At 44.9% G+C, this 19,025-nt stretch overlaps 2 protein-coding genes across 5 annotated transcripts in view; one reads left to right on the top strand and one right to left on the bottom strand.

Moving 5' to 3' along the window:
* The window catches only part of LOC119732018 (transmembrane and coiled-coil domain-containing protein 4-like), a 76,010-nt gene extending 64,557 nt beyond the window's left edge, over nt 1-11,453 (bottom strand). For 2 of the 4 annotated variants that reach the window (XM_038205382.1, XM_038205383.1), the window contains exon 1: nt 11,337-11,448. The gene's annotated coding sequence lies outside the window, so the exon portion shown is untranslated. Of the gene's footprint in view, nt 1-11,336 lie in introns of all 4 variants that reach the window. The other 2 variants (XM_038205380.1, XM_038205381.1) reach the window with 2 other exon arrangements.
* Nucleotides 11,454-11,576: 123 nt separating this feature from the next.
* Nucleotides 11,577-19,025, top strand: part of LOC119732019 — a 103,099-nt gene continuing 95,650 nt past the window's right edge. The window contains exon 1 of the mRNA XM_038205384.1: nt 11,577-11,901. Coding sequence (XP_038061312.1) covers nt 11,807-11,901 — 95 coding nt within the window. The 5' untranslated portion in view covers nt 11,577-11,806. The remainder of the gene's footprint in view (nt 11,902-19,025) is intronic.

Here is a 19,025-nt window from a genome sequence, read left to right as displayed (position 1 = left end):
CAGGAACGGCCGTCAAGAGTCCCAATGTGCTTCATGGCGCATGTGTGAATATTCATATTTATCAGCAGCCAATCACAGCACAATGACTGTTGGTTCCCCGGATGCTGTTTACATGTTGTGTACAATACATCGTACACACACGGCTTCGAGCTGAAAAATGCATGCACATGGCATCGTATAGTACACACGTACGTACGTACAATGTACATTGAATACTCGCTTGCACGCACCCCAGAGCTACGTGTACATGTACAATGTATGTTGTAGAGAGCGGATCGCGTGCGTTCGGCGGCGGCCGAAAATAAAATAGACGGAAATAAAATCAATGCTTATGCGCAGGGGAAAAGGCGGGGGGAAATCTGGACCATCGGAAGAAAAAAAGCGGAAAACAAAATGTGGCACGCTGAACAAAAAAGCGGAAATCTGCCAAATAGCGGAGATTTCACACCCCTGACGTGAATAGGTACCTCTGCTACTGCTACTTCCAGAGAGGGGGATCCAGTAGCTTGCTTAGCAGGTGTCGAGAGTATGATTGGTATGGCAGGTGGTGTGGGTGGAGCTGGTGCTATGTCAGCGTCTGCTTCATCAGCCCTGTTATGAATATCGGGCCGTTCTGATGGAAATGGTGGATCGATATCAGAGTGGGAGGGTACCTAATTGAAACACTCTGAGCGTTTAACACGGTAGGATGTGCTCCGGAGTTGGTTCCCGATGAATTTACGGACACTGCACCACAACCCATCAATGGCTGTCACAAGGTAGCGGTTTCGTCCTTTTGTTTTGTTGCAGTCACCATGGAGGTATACTAAGTCCCCGATGGCAACAACAGTGTCAGATGCAATTCTGCCTGATGGTGTCTTCAACTTTTCACTGTGGGGGTGATTAGCGTTGCGAAGGTCGTGCTGGTCAAAAATCAACTGTCGATCGGTGATGGGAATCTGGTTGTTTGTGAACTGATCCCGTTGATACCACATCTCGCGAGCGGAAAGACCACAGGAGCGTATGCGGGAATTCAGGCAAGATGTGGCTAATGCAAGAGTCAGCGGTGTTACGATGCCACCCATGGGATCATGGTGCAGGAGGTCGTCTTCCAGCTCTCGTACAGCTTTTTCGGCAACTGGATTCTTGTTGATATTCTTGATGCGGCCAATTTCTATGGTCAACCTGTGCTGCTGCAGAAGATCATCAGTCACAAGGGACTTGAAACCTGGTGCTGGGTCAGTACGCATTACAGCTGGGGGTCCGTCAAATGGGCGTAACTCAATGCAAAGGGTAATAAGTGCGTCCCGAAGGGTGGTGTGTCGTTCATCCTCTATGAAGCATGTGGCTGTGAAAGACGTGACACTCTCACATACAACAAGAATGAGCTGACGACTTCGTTTGATAACGTCGGCTGCGAAGGATATGCCGACAGCATCTGGTGGATCTTCGGTGGTTTGGGGCTTTACGGTAGTGGGGGCATTGCGGAGAGCAGCGCATTGGTGGCAACTAGGCGAGATTTTCTCAATGGACTTGTCCATGTCGAGGGCGTAGAAGTAGCGATGGACAACGCACTTGAGTTGGTGGCATGATGGATGGTTGAGCTGGATGTGAAGGGCAGTGAGGAGGCCATCCAAAACCTGTCGTGGGACTACAATGCACTCCCGTGTGGGAGCAAGTGGCTCATCTCTGCGAACGATCAGGAGCCCATCTTTGGCGATGGTGGCGATGTTGAGGTACCGTTTGACATCTTTGCCATTGGTGACCTTTTTGGAGGGACGAGTGCCTTGCAGAAGATGAGCATGCGTACGGCGCAAATCTGGGCACTCTGCCTGCAAGTTTGCCCAGGCTGATCGACTGGTGAATGGCAGCTTCACCTTGCCAGTGACAATGTCCTGTGTAGAGATGCGCTGGACGACGGAATCCTCTGTATGCTTCACGAACAAGCAGATTTGGCAAGCAGAGTCAGTGCACTCTGAGGCATTTCGACTGGCAAAGTCTGATGGGATATTTGCTGACCCTGCGAGATGGCGGACTGTGGCTTGAAAGCGGCTGACAGTCGACAGAAATGTAGATACGCGGGGGCTGGCGGAAAATTCTCCACGGCATAACTTCTCAAAAGCTTGAACACAGGGTTTGCTGTCGGTGAGGATGGATGTTTTGTGTGTAGATTGAATGATGTATGGGCTGAAGTGCTTAGTGGCAGCAGCAATTGACAGGGCCTCTACTTCACACGGGAGCCAAGTTGGCTGACGCCCACGAAGTTTGGCACTGAAGAAGCCGGCAAGGAGCAGCGTACCATGGCGTGTGACATACATAGTTGCACCAATGCCATGATTCTTGACAGCTCCGTCTGTGACAATCCATAACTGGTCATCTGGGCGAGGTAAAGTGACCGTACGGGCTTTAGAGAGGGAAGCCTGAGCATTGGAGAAGGCGGTGCGAGTGACGTCAGTCCATTGAAGGCGATCAACCGATTGACGTCGAGCCACGACGCTATCTAGGGGTGATATGATGGAGGCACAGTTGGGAAGGACGCGGGCAAGGACCTTGTATGCCATGATGAAAGAATGCAGGCCTGCAACTTTCTCAGGAATGGAGCATGATGCAAGGGTCGCGATGCGATGAGGACTCGCACAGAGTGTTCCCAGGGACCAAACCCATCCCAGTATGGTGGTCGTCTCTGGGCAGATGACAGTCTTTTTGACAGAGAGGCAAAGATCGCATTTGTACAGGGTATGCAGGACCCGCCTCCAATTATGCAACAGTTCGTTGTGAGTGTTGCCACCACAATACAGGTCATCTGCGATCTTGGCTACTATGCCCTCCTTCAGCAGGTCACCCAGCACGCGGCACATTTGTAAGCCTTTCAAGTGCAGTTTCTGAGCCCGGCATGGCCATTGCTGACCTGGTGTAGACGAGAATTCCGCTGAAAGGGGTGGCTACTCCGCAGTACTTCATGGAGTCGCGGGATAGGGGGATTTGGTAAAAGGCGTTGGTGAGGTCAGTGGCAATAATGTGCTTCCACTGTGCGATTTGTCGCAGGGTGGAGTTGACATCAGGCATGAGGGCAGGCTGTGGCTTGCTATAGCGGCCAACATCGGCGAAGGCTGTGACTAATCAAAAGCCTCCATTTGACTTCTTGACGAGAAAGGAGGGGTTGAGGTATTTGACTGTGATGCCTATTTCCTCTGGACGTGCAAAGACACCTTTCTATTCAAGATCGTCAAATTTGTGTTGAAGCTCCTGCAGTTTGTCCTTTGAATACTGTGGGAGGCGCCCCTTGCGCTGTGGGGGCGAGAGGGGCGTCGTTGTGGTTGACGTAGTTTGGACCTGGGTTGCAAGCCGAAAGACGGGCGTGAAGGGGGAGGGCGTGAGGTTGCTGTACGCATTGCCTTCGCGTCATCGGAGGCATGAACTTCCTCCAGGAGCGAGTCAAGGGCTTGTGATATCTCAGGCTTGATGGAGGCGATTGTACATGACCAGAGCTCTGTACCGTATCGCTGCTTCACTAACTTTGGCAGACTGGTATGTATCAGTCGCAACAATGTTAGGACAATAAAGTTCTCTAGGGAGGGAGACAGTTCCTCATCCTCAGTAACTGGCTGGCAATGATGGGAAATTCCGCTGTCCCAGCGGAGTAAATTGTCCTCTGCAAATGCCATGAGGCGCTGACACAGGTCTTCTGGTCGCTCATCTATGGAACGCCAAACGTACCAATTTATGATGTTACCGGGTAAACGTAATATGATGATGTCGTCAATCTATTATGTGATGTCGTCAATCTATTATGTGATGTAGTCAATCTATTTTGTGATGTCGTCAATCCATTATGTGATGTCGTCAATCCATTATGTGATGTCGTCAATCCATTATGTGATGTAGTCAATCTATTATGTGATGTCGTCAACCCATTATGGGATGTTCTCAATCCATTATGTGATGTCGTCAATCCATTATGCGATGTCGTCAATGCATTATGTGATGTAGTCAATGCATTATGTGATGTAGTCAATCCATTATGTGATGTCGTCAATCCATTTTGTGATGTAGTCAATCCATTATGTGATGTAGTCAATCCATTATGTGATGTAGTCAATCCATTATGTGATGTAGTTAATGCATTATGTGATGTCGTCAATCCATTATGTGATGCCGTCAATCTATTTTGCGATGTAGTCAATCCATTATGTGATGTAGTCAATGCATTTTGTGATGTAGTCAATCCATTATGTGATGTAGTCAATCCATTATGTGATGTAGTCAGTCCATTATATGATGTCGTCAACCCATTTACGTGGAGTTACTGCGTAATGGATTGACAACACCGCATAATAGATTCACTACATCACATAATTCGGGAGCCAGGGTGACCGTTTTAGCTGAATTTCGGCTAAATTTGACAGAATATTTCGGGCCAAAACGAGTAAAACAGAAAGTTTAGCAGATCGATTTCGTTAAGGAGCAAGCAGAATTTTGTAAAATAAGTATTTTGACGGAAAAATATGGCTGATTTGAAAATATAGCCGATTAGTTTTGAAAGAGCTTCAATTTGAAGCTGCCTGACTGTAAAGCACTTATGCCAGGATAGACACGTGCAGTAAAAAAATCAATTAATTTTTTTAAAGCAAATTTTATATTTCTTTTGTTTAAGAAAATTATAAACTGCATGTGATTATCAGTGTTTATAAATGGATATCGTTTAATAATAGATGATTTAAGCCCCACTAAATTTCCAGGCGCTTTTTCTTTCTTTCTTTAATCTGAATAATATACTTCTATTTTTATGAAAGTTCTAATCGAAAAGATAAATATATATACAGAATGTATCTCAATTTGTTAATTGGTATTAAGAATCTTTCATAGAACGACAAGTTTATGACCAGTTACATGGTTAGCGGATTCATAGGTATATTACTATTAGTCAAGACAATCTGATTTTAAAAGGCCTCAATACTTACTACGACCACTAAGGTGGGACATAACCAGTTAATTACAGAAGTTGACATATTCAGCACTTTCAATTTGTCTTGTAGGATTATACATGATCACTGATCTATAACCACACTACCTGTTAGTACTTTTCTTGTTCCACTAATTCGTAATCCCATCCCACTTTGCCACCCACCGATCATTCCTGAAATAATTCGTTGTCTTTCGCGGCACATGGAAAATTTAAGTCTGTAATGATCTGTGCCGTTCTAAAGCGTATGTCCCTACCCCCCCCCCCTTCCCCCTCTGATAGCTTGCAGGCAGTAAGGTTTTAGTTTTTATAACCGCCTGTCCACAACAATTGGACATAAAAAAAACCCTGACGGCCCTGACCTCCGACTCCCCTCCCCCCTGCAAAAATGCCTGGATCCGCCATCCGCCCTTCTGCTCGGTTGTTTTGAGCGCGTGAACCTAATTAGCCTGCCCTTGGATCTCTGTCTCCAACAGATAAACTGGTTCATATAAATCTATCAACAAGCTTATTCTCCTTCCACCATTGTTTTCTTAAAGGGAATACACATCATTTGCTTTTGCTGTAATTTTCAGAAATGGATGGAATGGGGGGTTGGAAATATATAGCAAATATACTTACACTGACTTTTTTGAGCGGGTTTTGGGTTCGAAAATGCTATAAAAACCAAGAAAAACGATCATTTTCCTGTAGTCTGGTTCCCTGACTCCATATAAGAAGAAACAGAGCAGTTTACATACATTGGGGAATTGTAAGGTCAGGGAACCAGTCTTGCTGGCTCGAACCCGTTCATAGGTTGGTAATCGATTGCAAACAAGTGCGATGGTCACGGGGCCAGTATTTGAAAAAAAAGCCAGTTGTTTCCAACGCTGATCGGCCGATCAGCGTTGGAAATTGATACAAAAATACCACTTTTCTTGAAAATGACAGTGTACCAGGTGCCATGATTTTACAGGATGCTTTACACTGTCATTCACTAGCAGTCCAGCAAGGTATTTCAAAATGATTTGGTAGTTTTATTTTTTGATGTTTGCAAATGTTGTATTTTCCCTTTAATTCCCTCTTCTGCTCAATTGCATAACAACTCACTTGATATTTTTTTTTCGCATGCCTGTCTCAAACAGCGATGCTATGATAGCTAGCACATCCTCAGCAAGGTCCATCTGGATCTGGTAAAACTGTTAAAAATGTCCAACCACCCATTCTCCATCGTACAGCAAGACGGCTCATTTTCTTGATGAAAACGAATCATTCCAAAATTGAAGCATGCCGGTGCATCGTGAATTTATGATAACGAAATTAACCACAGGGCTCCGAAGGCGCGTCTTCAAAGAGCGCTGACCGTATTTATTGCCGTATAATAAATCCTGACTAGACACGACATTTATATAATTTGACGTCGCCGATGATGAAATTAATTTTAGCAAAATGTGCTTGGTACTTTTCATTGGGCTGAAGGGATAATTTAAACATGTTCTGTGTTCCATTATTGTAATCAATAACAATGTCCGAAGTGTCATAAAAACAGACAAAGTCTTCATGGTAATATGTGTCTGGTAATTAGGATAACATTACGTCTGATATCGAGAGTCACATGTTCACAACTTTAACGCAGCACACGCCTGCATGCCGCTTCCACGTGAGTATTGTCAATGCAATACGCTGTGAGCTATCCCTTTATATAGTTCCTGCCAGGGTGACCGTAAGGTACTGGCAGCATTCTGCTAGATGTACTTTCAAAATCTGCTAGATTTAACAAAAATCTACTAAATCACCTATCATTACACGGAATTCATTATAAACACTTATGCTCACATGCAGTATATAATTTCCTTAAACAAAAGAAATATACAATTTCCTTTAAAAAAATAATTGATTTTTTTTACTGCACGTGTCTATACTGGCATAAGTATTTTACAGTCAGGCAGCTTCAAATTGAAGCTTTTTCAAAACTAATCGGCTATATTTTCAAATCTGCCATATTTTTCCGTCAAATTACCAATTTTACAAAATCTGCTTGCTCCTTAACGAAATCGATCTGCTAAACGTTCTGTCTCACTAGTTTTTGTCCCGAAAAATTCTGCCAAATTTAGCCGAAATTCAGCTAAAACGGTCACCCTGGCTCCCGAATTATGTGATGTAGTGAATCTATTATGCGGTGTTGTCAATCCATTACGCAGTAACTCCACGTAAATGGGTTGACGACATCATATAATGGACTGACTACATCACATAATGGATTGACTACATCACATAATGGATTGACTACATCACATAATGGATTGACTACATCACATAATGGATTGACTACATCACAAAATAGAATGACGACATCACATAATGGATTGACGACATCACATAATGGATTGACTACATCACATAATAGATTGACTACATCACATAATGAATTGACTACATCACATAATGAATTGACTACATCACAAAATGAATTGACTACATCACATAATGGATTGACTACATCACATAAAAGATTGACGACATCACATAATGGATTGACGACATCACAAAATAGATTGACGACATCACATAATGGATTGACGACATCACATAAAGGATTGACTACATCACATAATGGATTGACTACATCACATAATGGATTGACTACATCACATAATGGATTGACGACATCACATAATGGATTGACTACATCACATAATGGATTGACTACATCACATAATAGATTGACTACATCACATAATGGATTGACGACATCACATAATAGATTGACGACATCACATAAAGGATTGACTACATCACAAAATGCATTGACTACATCACATAATGCATTGACGACATCATCAAATTACGTTTACCCGGTAACATCATAAATTGGTACGTTTGGCGTTCCATACTCATCTGGGCGGAGGTGGATGTCAGGAAAGTCAATAAAGTGGGCGCCAGTTGATTGAAAGCCAAAGTGTAGGCGTACGACTTGCCATATGGTCTGTACTGAGGTTGAGTTCTAGATAATGGTATTTCTGGATATCACGGGGCAATAATTTGCGATTTGCCCCAACATTAGCTCAAGCATAGTTACTTTTTGCTGGGCAGTTTTGCGTTTGTCCACTGGGACTGTGTCATTGTCATCCTGGAAACCTCGTAGGGGGGCTGTTTTAGTTTTCTTCCCCCACTGACAGCCCTTCACTGAGAATGGAGCAAAGTTGGTATCAAGTGAGAGCGTATATTGAAGGTTTTGCCGCCAGTTCTCGAAAGTGTTTACTGTTTCTACCTTGCTCAAGCGGTGCGCGGTGCGTGGACGCCATAGTGCACTCCGAAAATAATCACTTAATGACAAGACGATGTACTCAATTGTATACAGTCACTCACCGTATACGTGAATGGATATGTATGTGTCCGGTATGTCCGAGGTTTGAAGCACTTTTTCCACACTTTCTACGGCAAAGATTTGTCTCAAAACGCTGCCACCATTCCAGTAGGGACAAGAGTTCAATCCAACACACACAATAACCGCAACTGTAATCGACTTATTGGGTATAATGGGAGACTTTAATGAGCAAAGGCGAGAATGCACATTGAGCGATAAACGATAGAACGAAGACAAACAGGGCGAAGGTCACAAACGCAAGAGGGCGTAATCATTACTACTGGCGCTAAAACATAAATAAACTACAAATTACGGAAGCGTATATGACCATCTGCGTTACTGCGTTATTGAGACAAAATATCTTGGAAACATGGATTTCCCTGAAAGGCTATCGTGGAAACGTGGGATACTGTGATAGCATGTCACAGAAATGTGGAATTCTGTGATACTGATAGGCTATCGTGGAATCGTGGAATACTGTGATAGCTTATCACGGAAATGTTGAATATCGTTAGGCCGAATAAAAAAAAAAATGTTTCTTGTCCGGGTTTTCGAAAAAAAGGAGGAAGCGGGGCAACCTCGTCCCCAGTGCTTACTTTATTTCCAACCTGGTTTCCAATAGTAAACCCTGGATAGGAAACTTTCTTCCTGTATCCTGATTCGATACCGCAATTGGCTAGTAATGGATTTTTATCGTGTACTTGGTGTTATTATTCACAACGTGCAGTACGTGTTTTCGCGATCATTTGTCCATGCCTTCTCGAAAATACTAATTTCCTTTCCAATATGGTCATATTAATATGAAATATGATACTGCATGTTGTCTCGATAAAATCGTAACAGCTTAATTTAAAAAAATTGTGTTTTTGTAACTCACGCCGTGCTCGCGCTGCGACGAATTGACTCTGATTTTAACCCAGACACCGCATACAAAAACAAACGCCATTGTAACGCATATCCAGGCACCAGACTATTCCTCATTTGCATACGTGTTCAAAAATCTTGCACATGCAAATGATCCAATACCAGGGTGAGAGAGCAGGTAGTGATGGGCGCGTACTGTTCGACACCCTGGGGACGAGGTTGGAAGCGGGGCTTTTTATTTTTTATTTGTTTCAAGATGCAATAGTTGGTGTTTCCACTGTTCAAAGACACTTTTAAAATGAAAGATAAGTTGGACGAGGTTGGAAGCGGGGCTTTTTATTTTTTATTTGTTTCAAGATGCAATAGTTGGTGTTTCCACTGTTCAAAGACACTTTTAAAATGAAAGATAAGTTGGACAAGAGAACTGAACATATTTACAGTGTCATTTAGATTTGTATTGGTCTACAATTTATTTTCCGATGCATTTGTGGACTTTTTCGGTGTTTTTTTACTGCATTTTTCAAAAATAAAAAATAATAAAAAAATCCAGGCGGCCTCCAAAAAGGAAGCGGGCAGGGACGAGAAACATGTTTTTTTTTTACTTCGCCTTGTAGCCTATCACAGATACATAGATTTCGGTGATAGGCTATTGGGAAAGTGTGTAATTCAATGATGAGCTATCGTGGAAACGTGCCTTGGAATTTTGTGATATGCTAACGATATCATGGCATATCGCTTTGCCACGATAAAACAATTCCATGTTGCTGAGATACCCTATCGCGGTATTCCACATTTTGGCTATCACAGTATTCCGCGTTTCCACGATAGCATATCTCGGAATTCCACTTATTCGTGATAGCCTATCACTGAATGCGATTGCCACATTTCCACGATAACCTACCACGGATTTCCACGTTTCCATGATAGGCTTTCATGGAATTCAGCATTTTCATGATGGGCTAACGCTGCATTCCTAGTTGTCAAGATATTTTATGATAGAACTCTATGTTTTCAAGATATTTTATCTCAGTAACGCAGTAACTCGGATTGTCATATAGGCATACGCTTCCGTAACACATAAAGTCTAAATGTGAAAATAAAAACTTGACAAAGATCTACATGTTCGGGTACATGGTCCAAATGTGGCCTTTATTTACGGAGGTAGTCCAGTAAATTGGCCACAATTATGGGGCTAGTATGGTAGTAATTTGACACCATTTGACAATATTTCACAATTAAGTTGCGTTGACGCAATTCTAAATAACGCTATTCTAACGCGATTCCACCGCGATAGGTCAGCATGATTGTCGGTACCACCACTGGCACTGCACCATGGAGCTATCCATGCACAGACCATTTCCATTTGCGTAACCGGGCAATCAACTGTACGCATGGCCGGTTTCGAATTTCCCACAGTAAACTTTTTATTTGGATTGGAGGTTTGACATTGTGGTCAATATCACTGAAACAATCATGCATGACGAACAAAATACCCGCCGATCGTGTAGTGTAGGGCCTGGTATAGGGAACAAAATCCACTTTAAAATTATTAGACCGACCAAACTAGGTCAACATTCTCAATAAACAGGTATTTCATAGGTAGAGGGCAGGGATTTGATTTTTTTAAGGGAAATTTGGGGGTAAAATGACGATGACAGCACGGCACCAACACGCAACCCCAAAATAAAGATGGCGATCACCGCGCGATGTACATGTATCGTGAACATGCACGGCGCGCTGAATCGCAAGGCACAAACCGCGCAGGAAAATCGTGATTTCTACCCCAAGAACCTGTTCAAATTGCAAAACGGGCGTCACTAGAATTGAGAAAAGTCTGCTTTTGATTGTAAAGGTGATTTTTTAGCAATAAAAAAACAATTTGACTATCATTTGGGTAATCCTTACTTTTTCTGGTTGTCATCGTCGCCCTTTACCCCCAAATTTCCCTCATAAATCAAAGCCCTGCCCTCTTTCCACAAAATTAAACCTGCTGATATTTTTCAAGAAGGTCATTGCCAATCGTTCAGATGTGCCAATCATCAGAATGTCAATTTTGAGTGTCATTTAGTCAACTGTTTTGGTGAGTCTTTCCCTTCCTATATAGAACGGGGTCCTAAAAGTAAGGATTACCATAATTTGATCAAAACAAAACTGGGGCCCTACACTACACGATCGCCAAAATACCTTTACTTTAGTATCGTACAGTCATAAAATGTCCTCGACGACCCTCCATCAGCTCGCAGGTAACGCGCGCTTGCAACGTGAGTGTGTAGAATTAGAAATAGGACCCAGCTAAGGCTTTCGGGGGTCTGATGACGGGGATCCCCCGTTTATTTCCGTTTAGGCCGCAGAGGGCGCGAGCGTTCGTTACTGTGGGCTCGCTCACCCGGCCCTACAGTACACCCGAGTGTGTCACGTCATTTTAAAGCAGACGTATATATCGGCGACGTTTGGTACGGGAGCGCGAGCGCGAGTGCAAGTACACGAATATAAAATACGACAAGTTCTACTCGAGTCCATTCGCCTACTGATCTAAACGTTAACGCAGCAGTATAATATAGTGCACAAAGGGCACTCTAGGACGCGGTTGCCGAATTAACGTGCCATACTAACAACAACAAGAAGCAACATTTCCATGGTCCAAGGCAAGCAGGATGGCGGGCTCTGCCTCTGCAGGAGAAAAATGCAGTTTCCAGTTACGGAGAATAGGAGCCCCTGCAACATGCAAAGGAATAAAAGATTCGTACAGGTTAGCCAGTGTTTATTTGGCGATCGTGTAGCGGAGGCCGTAGGGCCCCTGTTTTGTTTTGATCAAATTAGACTAGAGTCAAAAATGTTTTTTTTTTATGGTAGTGGATATTTTGCCGGAGACGGCAAACCTTTAGTAAACGTTAGTTTGCCGGATATGCACTGAACATGCGCAGTTACTGTTTTTTTGTACTTAATCATTTTCCGGTGACAAATTTTAGTCTGGCTCCATGCCAATATTATCATTGTAACCTCGTATTCACAAGATGGGATTTAGATTCGTGAACGTGGCGTTGTATATAGCCACGTTCACGGGTCTAGATGGGATTCAGACCATTTTATAATTTCGGACTTTATTTCCCTTTTAAAAAAAATCCTCCAGAGCCACAAATCTGAAAAAGAAAATGTAACACTCTGCAATAAAATGTTTGAGACATGTTAAAATAATAAAAGAAAAATATTCTTATTTATTTGGGGATGGGAAAAAAAACCTTAAAAATGTGGCGGGGATCGGGATCGAACCTGAGTCATCCCGCTCACTAGAGCTTTTGCTTAACCACTACACCAAACGTGCTACACAACTTTTGGTGGGAATTTAATACATCTTATAATTCAGCCCTATCTTAAAGAGTACAGCGCCCTCTGTTGATGTGGATTGCCGCCGGCAAACCTTTAGTAAATGTTAGTTTGCCGTCATTACCTCCGGCAAAATATCCACTATCTTTTTTTATTGCTCAAAAATCACCTTTACAATCAAAAGCAGACTTTTCTCAATTCTATTGACACCCGTTTTGCAATTTTAAACAGTTTATTGGGGTAGAAATCACAATTTTCCTACGCAGTTTGTGCCTTGCGATTCAGCGCGCCATGTCACATGTGTGGGTTGCGTGTTGTCGCCGCGCTGTCATCGTCTTTTTACCCCCAAATTTCCCTCAAAAATCAATTTAACCCTGCCCTCTATGACATTTACCTGTTTATTGAGAATGTTGCCAACTAGCATGACTAGTTTGGTCGGTCTAATAATTTTAAAGTGGATTTTGTTCCCTTATACTAGAACTGGGCCCTACACTACACAATAGCCGTTTATTCCTCCATGGTTGAACCATTCTACCTCCATGGTTGAACCAAGGGCAAATCCCGGGGGGGGGGGGGGGGGGGGGGATAGCCCAGGTTGGACTCCGTTGTGTACACGATGGAATCCAGGGTATGAACGTCTGCTGCCATATAGCGAAAAAAATTATAATACTTTTTTTTCATATTTTTACCTGATGGAGGAAGCTGATGATATATGTCAAGAATTGTGCAGACGCTAGTCCGAGTTACTTGGACCCAACTTATAGCCTTTTTAATATTCGGACATGGTCTGGCAATAGTTGGGTCCAAGTCGATCTGCATATATGCCGAGCGACACAACGCTCACCTTGACCCCAAAACCCGACATTGCCCAACAAAAACAGCAGATTTCACCCTCAAAACGGCCTGCAAATTACTAGATACGCCACATGAGGTACAAGTAGAGATCAATGATTAAGATTGAGGTACTAAAGGTTACTTACGATCCGGATGAAAAGTGAAATTTGCCGTTCAATTCCGTGAGCTCCCCTCGTGATCGTGAACACGTAAAATTTCCGACTCGTGTTTGAACAATGCGATATGGTCGTGCCCAGCGTTCATTCAATGGTCCCCCTTTCCCGAGTGCGATTCCGTTACCGAGCGCGATGATCATCGTGTCGCCCGCAGGCAGGAACCCCTTGGCGTCTCCAATCTTCCCTATCCTTTATGCAGGCAGCCAACTCTGTTGTCTCCGCTCTGGCATCTCTCCTCAGGACACCGACATAGCTCGTCCTCTGTCGTCCCCTCAGCTTCACCCCATGAGTCGGTTCCCACAGCACCAGATGGCTTGCAGGTAGCTCAGGGTGTCTGCAGCATTGCCCTGCCATGCCTATCCGCCTGTATGCGATCTTTTGTGAGATCCGAGGTAGCATGCCGTAAAGGGTGTTACTAGGCACGTGGTCTCTCCAGTCGATGTTGAGCACCATCCTCAACATTCTGATGTAACACCCGTCGAGGGACTTCTGAAGGGTCGTGGTTAAGGTCCACTACTCACATCCATATAGCAGGATGGACTCCACCATGGCCGGGAAGAAACTGATCTTGACATCCCTTGACATGTTAGAGCTCCATACGGTTTTCATCCAATGAAGAGCCTTCCAGGCAAGGGCTTTCCTAATGCAAATGTCGTGCTCGGAGGAGTCGACCCATGACTCCAGATACTTGAAGTTGCTAACTTCCTTAAGAGGGCGGCCCTCTAGAGTGGTAAGGGGTGCATGGTCTGGGAAGTTGTAAGCTATCACCTCCGTCTTTCTAGCATTGAGTGAGAGTCCCACCCGGCTACATTCCATCTCCATACGCGTCCGAAGCTCCTGTGCCTGGGAAGTGGAGTTCGAGAGGAGACTGATGTCATCCGCAAAGTCGAGGTCAGTCAAGGCAACTGCGGGATAGCAGCTCGATCCCCATAGTCTCAGTGTGAATCCAAGATCTACCTCGCATCCGCTGATTGCTCGTCTGAGGGCAGAGTCAAGAACAATGATGAATATGAATGGGGCGAGGGTATCCCCCTGCATGACTCCTGCCAAGATGTCAAAATCGTCTGTGTTCCCATCGGGAGTGACCACTTTGGCTCGGGTCCCTGAGTACATTGACTGAATGGCTTGAAGCAGATTCGTTGGGACTCCGTATGCCTTAAGAATTTTCACCATCTTCCTTCTGTGGATGGAATCAAATGCTTTTCTGAAGTCAATGAATGTCAGGATTGCTGTCAGGTTACTGCTCTTCACCTCCTCAATTATTCGCCTCAGAGCCAGGATCTGTGCTGTTGTTGATCTCCTCTCTCTGAACCCGTTCTGGTTATCTCTCAGGTGAGGGTCGATCGCACTGCGTAGCCGATTTAGTATCATGCGATTGAACATCTTTGCAATGATACATGTGAGGCTAATGCCACGGTAGTTGTCGGTTTTACCAAGGCCACCAGATTTGGGCATGGGTATGATGTTCGACAGCGACCATTGACTGGGGACTTCGTTGATAATCAGGGCAAGGTTGCAGATTTCCAGAATTATGATGTCAATGTCACATTTCTTGAAGACTTCTGGAGGTATTCCATCTGGACCTGCACTCTTCCCTTGTTGCAGTGTCGACTTGACCCTGGCCAGCTCAGAATAGTTGAGAGTGTCCAACGCCAAGCGGCGCGTTTTGTCATGATGGACTACCACTGGGAATCAAGTGTGTCCGACATGCTGACATCACTGAGATGGGACACCCTTACGTGACAGACGTCTCCTCCATCAGGTTGAACTCCTCTACAAAATTCAACATGGCCAAGTAAATATAACTACTCCTATGAACATCGTCCATCACACGATCAAGCCGACACAGCCAGACCAATCAACATAACCTCATCTACAGGCAACCACTCACCAGAGTTAACTGCTACCTCTATAGCCCTTTCCCGAGAGCTTTTCGGATTTGGAACAGGCTACCAGTGGCTGTGGTTACTGCGACCACTTTGAAAGGGTTCCAGACAGAAGCTCTCCCAGCTATAAGAGGGATGGAGCTACCAGTTGTATCTCTCAGGACAAATTGACAATACCACCATCCGATAAGCACCCTAACAGCACACACAAAGAGCACACATGGAATTGCAACCCACCCTCTCCAGGACAGCAGCAATGCTTTTAGGAGAGTACTCTTATGCAAGATGCAAGATGCAAGATGGCAGTGAATGGTCCATCATTGATGTCTAGGTCAGTGAGGATGTCAGGGATGTCTTCATCAGCATCTTCAATATCTGGTGCACTTCCTAGTAGGCTGCTGAAGTGGGTGAACCACATATCAACTCTCTCCTCTGCACTGGCACCCGCCACCTGACCCTCCTTCGCCTTCTTGCGCCCTGTCATGTCATTGATAACCTTCCAGGATTCATTGTACCAGCGTTCACCATGAGCTGTCTCAATGCGCCTGACTTTCTTTGCCAACTCCTCACTCCTGAGCCTGTCATATGTGCTAAACAGCAGCTAGTTTGCCTCTTTAATCAGGTCACGGTTCTCCAAGGTCTCGTTTTGAATAAACTCCCGGTGGGACGATTCCACTTTATCTCTTGCCATAATTATGTCAGGTTGCTTTGATCGAGCACTGACCTTGAATCGCTCTATCTCTGGAACACACTCCATCATTGCCTCAGCATTTGCTCTAACAAAACGCTCGTACCGATTGCTTGGGTTCTCTGCTTCCGCCAGAAACTGAAAGCGGTTATGGACCTCTACGGTGTACTTCTCTTGTAGCTATACTTCTCTGGTCTTGCCGCGAACAACCTCCAGTCGTATCTGAGTCTGGGCTTTGGTTTTGGTACTCTCAGACTCAGTCTCACCTTCATGGAGACGACTCTGCGGTCAGAGCCCACAGAAGCAAACGTGCTGACGGGCTTTTCAAGATGCTGTTCCTCCACTTCCTCGTAATCCCGGTGCCACGGTCTCTGAACGTCCACCTCTTCCTGCGCTTTTTCCGATTTTGGGTGTTGGCAGCAAAGAGCTGGTGCTCACTCATAAACTCGGACAGATGCATGCCGTTTCTGTTGGTGCTGTCATGATACGTGTACAGTACATCTTCAGGTACTAGTCTAGCATTGGAATCACCCAAGATGGCTAGGAAGTTATGAGTTAGCACAGACCTGACAGCAGCTGTGAGCTGCTCATAGAACAACTCCACGTCCTCTACTTGTGATACATTGGTTGGGGAGTAAGCAAGGAGGACAGTTGTGACTGGATTGCTGTCGAACTTGGCAATTAGGATCCTCTCAGAATGATAGTGAACTTCCCGAAGAGCCCTTCTAGCTTGAGGACTAAACATCAGTCCCACCCCTCCAGTAGCTGCCTGTGCCGCATTCCTCCATGCCGACGACGTGACGAGGTAGCTGCCCTCCACTCTCTCAAACACAAGCTGGTCCAAATGAACTCTCCTGTGTCCCTGCACACCCAAAATCTCCACACCACACTTCACTGCACAATGGGCCATCTCCCTGACCCTCGCATCCTCCCTCACTGCGTTTGCGTTAAGGTGGCCTAATGAACGGCCTCCTGCATCGCAGAATGTCGTTGGACTTTGTGCTGTTGTCAGACGACCTCCTCCCCGGGGGGTTTGGGAGGCCACCGTCATACTGCCAGGCCAAGACCTGGCCAGCGCCTCTGTCCGCAGTATCTCTCCTGTCCACTCCTGGGACTGGAAGTATAGGATTTGTAAGATTTGTATTCGCCATAGGTTTCCTTTCAAGGCTGTTAAGACCTGGGGGCGCCACTCATCTCAGGACTACCCTGGTCGTTAAAGGCATAGCCCCTCATTCACTCTTGACCGCACTAGGTTGCAGGTTGGTAGACTGCCAACCAAGACTAATGAGCTCTACCTACCCCGGTACCGGGGTTTAGAATCAGAGTGGTCCTTCTCCTAGGTAGACTGCCGACCTAGGCTTACAAGTTCTTCCTACCCGGGTTTGGGATCAGAGTTTTCCTTCTCCTAGGTGTACTGGCAACCAAGCCTAACGAGCTACACCCACCCGAAGCAGCCTGGTTTAATATAGCGCCAGGGGATTGCTGCCATCCTCTGCCATTTTGTGGAAACAGGGCCGGTGCGGGAAGCCAGATAGTAGGATTTGATTAGGAGAGGTTAATGTTGAGACGCAGTGCTATAAGATGGAGTATTTCAGTGGAGATGGAGCTGCTCAATTCTCCATATCACCCCAGCACATCCAAACCCATTTAGAACCTATAGGCCTAAATGAGTAGACTGGATCTCGTTTGTAAAACACAAGTGCATTTCGAACGATGATAGGGAGTCGTGAACTGGCTTGAACTGGTTTCCGCTCATAAAAGCTGCCCTAGTTCCCATCTCCTATATCGTTCAAAATGCACTTATGTTTACAAACGAGATCCAGTCTACTCATTATCATAATCGATGCATCGCACCGTAAACGGAATCGCATTCGGGATAGGGGGACCATTGAATGAACGCTGGGCACGACCACATCACGCATTGTTCAAACACGAGTCGGAAAATTTAACGTGTTCACGATCGCGAGGGGAGCTCTCGGAATTGAACGGGAAATCTCACTTTTCATCCAGATCATAAGTAAACACTAGTACCTTGATCTTGATCATCGATCTCTACTTGTACCTCAGGTGGCGTATCTAGTAATTTGGAGGCCGTTTTGAGGGTGAAATCTGCTGTTTTTGTTGGGAAATTTTTGGGTTTTGGGTCAAGGTGAGCGTTGTGTCGCTTGGCATATGCAGATTTACTTGGACCCTTCTATCACCAGACCATGTTCGAATGTTAAAAAGGTGAGGTCAAAGTTGGGTCCAAGTTACTTGGACTATGCAGACGCTGGGTTTAGAAAAGGCAAATATGTCTGCGGGTGGCGTGTTTACCGAAAGTAAACCTCAATTCCACGCTTTCGTTGAAAACATTTTCAGTAAGAACTCCACTTACGCGTGCGCGTGCATGCACACCCCGCACGCCGCCGCGTACGGCATGCTCATGTAAGTCACAAGGGGAGTTCGTACTGAAAAATGTTTTTAGCGAATGCGGGGAATCGCGGTTTATTTTCGGTAAACACGCCGTCGGCCGACATATTTGCCTTTTCTAAACTCAGTGTCTGCACGATTCTTGACACAAGGAATATGTAAACAAATCTTCACCTTCCTCCATCAGGTAAAAATATGAAAAAAATGTACATGTATTGTAATTTTTTTCGCTTTGGTAGTAGAATTAATACCCTGGATGTCAGTTGTAATGCAATGAAGACGTCGTCCAACCTGGGGGGGGGGGGGGGGGGGGGGAATGCAGGCACTGCGTACACCACATAGAGCTACATGTTTACCATATTAAATTACTAGATGGCTAACTCATGTACAAAGTGATGCTTGCTGGGCACATCCATGTTTGTACACAATCCTATGGAGAACTACTACTAGAAATTGTGTATCCTTGATCCTCCTATTTCTGCGCAGATAAGGCTTTGCAACCAAGTGAAGCAACCACTTTTTTCCTCAACAAAACTTATATTGTTGGCTTAGGATC

The sequence above is a fragment of the Patiria miniata genome, unplaced genomic scaffold (genome assembly GCF_015706575.1).
Source record: "Patiria miniata isolate m_02_andy unplaced genomic scaffold, ASM1570657v1 HiC_scaffold_24, whole genome shotgun sequence".
NCBI classification, from domain to species: domain Eukaryota; kingdom Metazoa; phylum Echinodermata; class Asteroidea; order Valvatida; family Asterinidae; genus Patiria; species Patiria miniata.
This window is presented reverse-complemented; position numbering and strand designations above follow the sequence as displayed.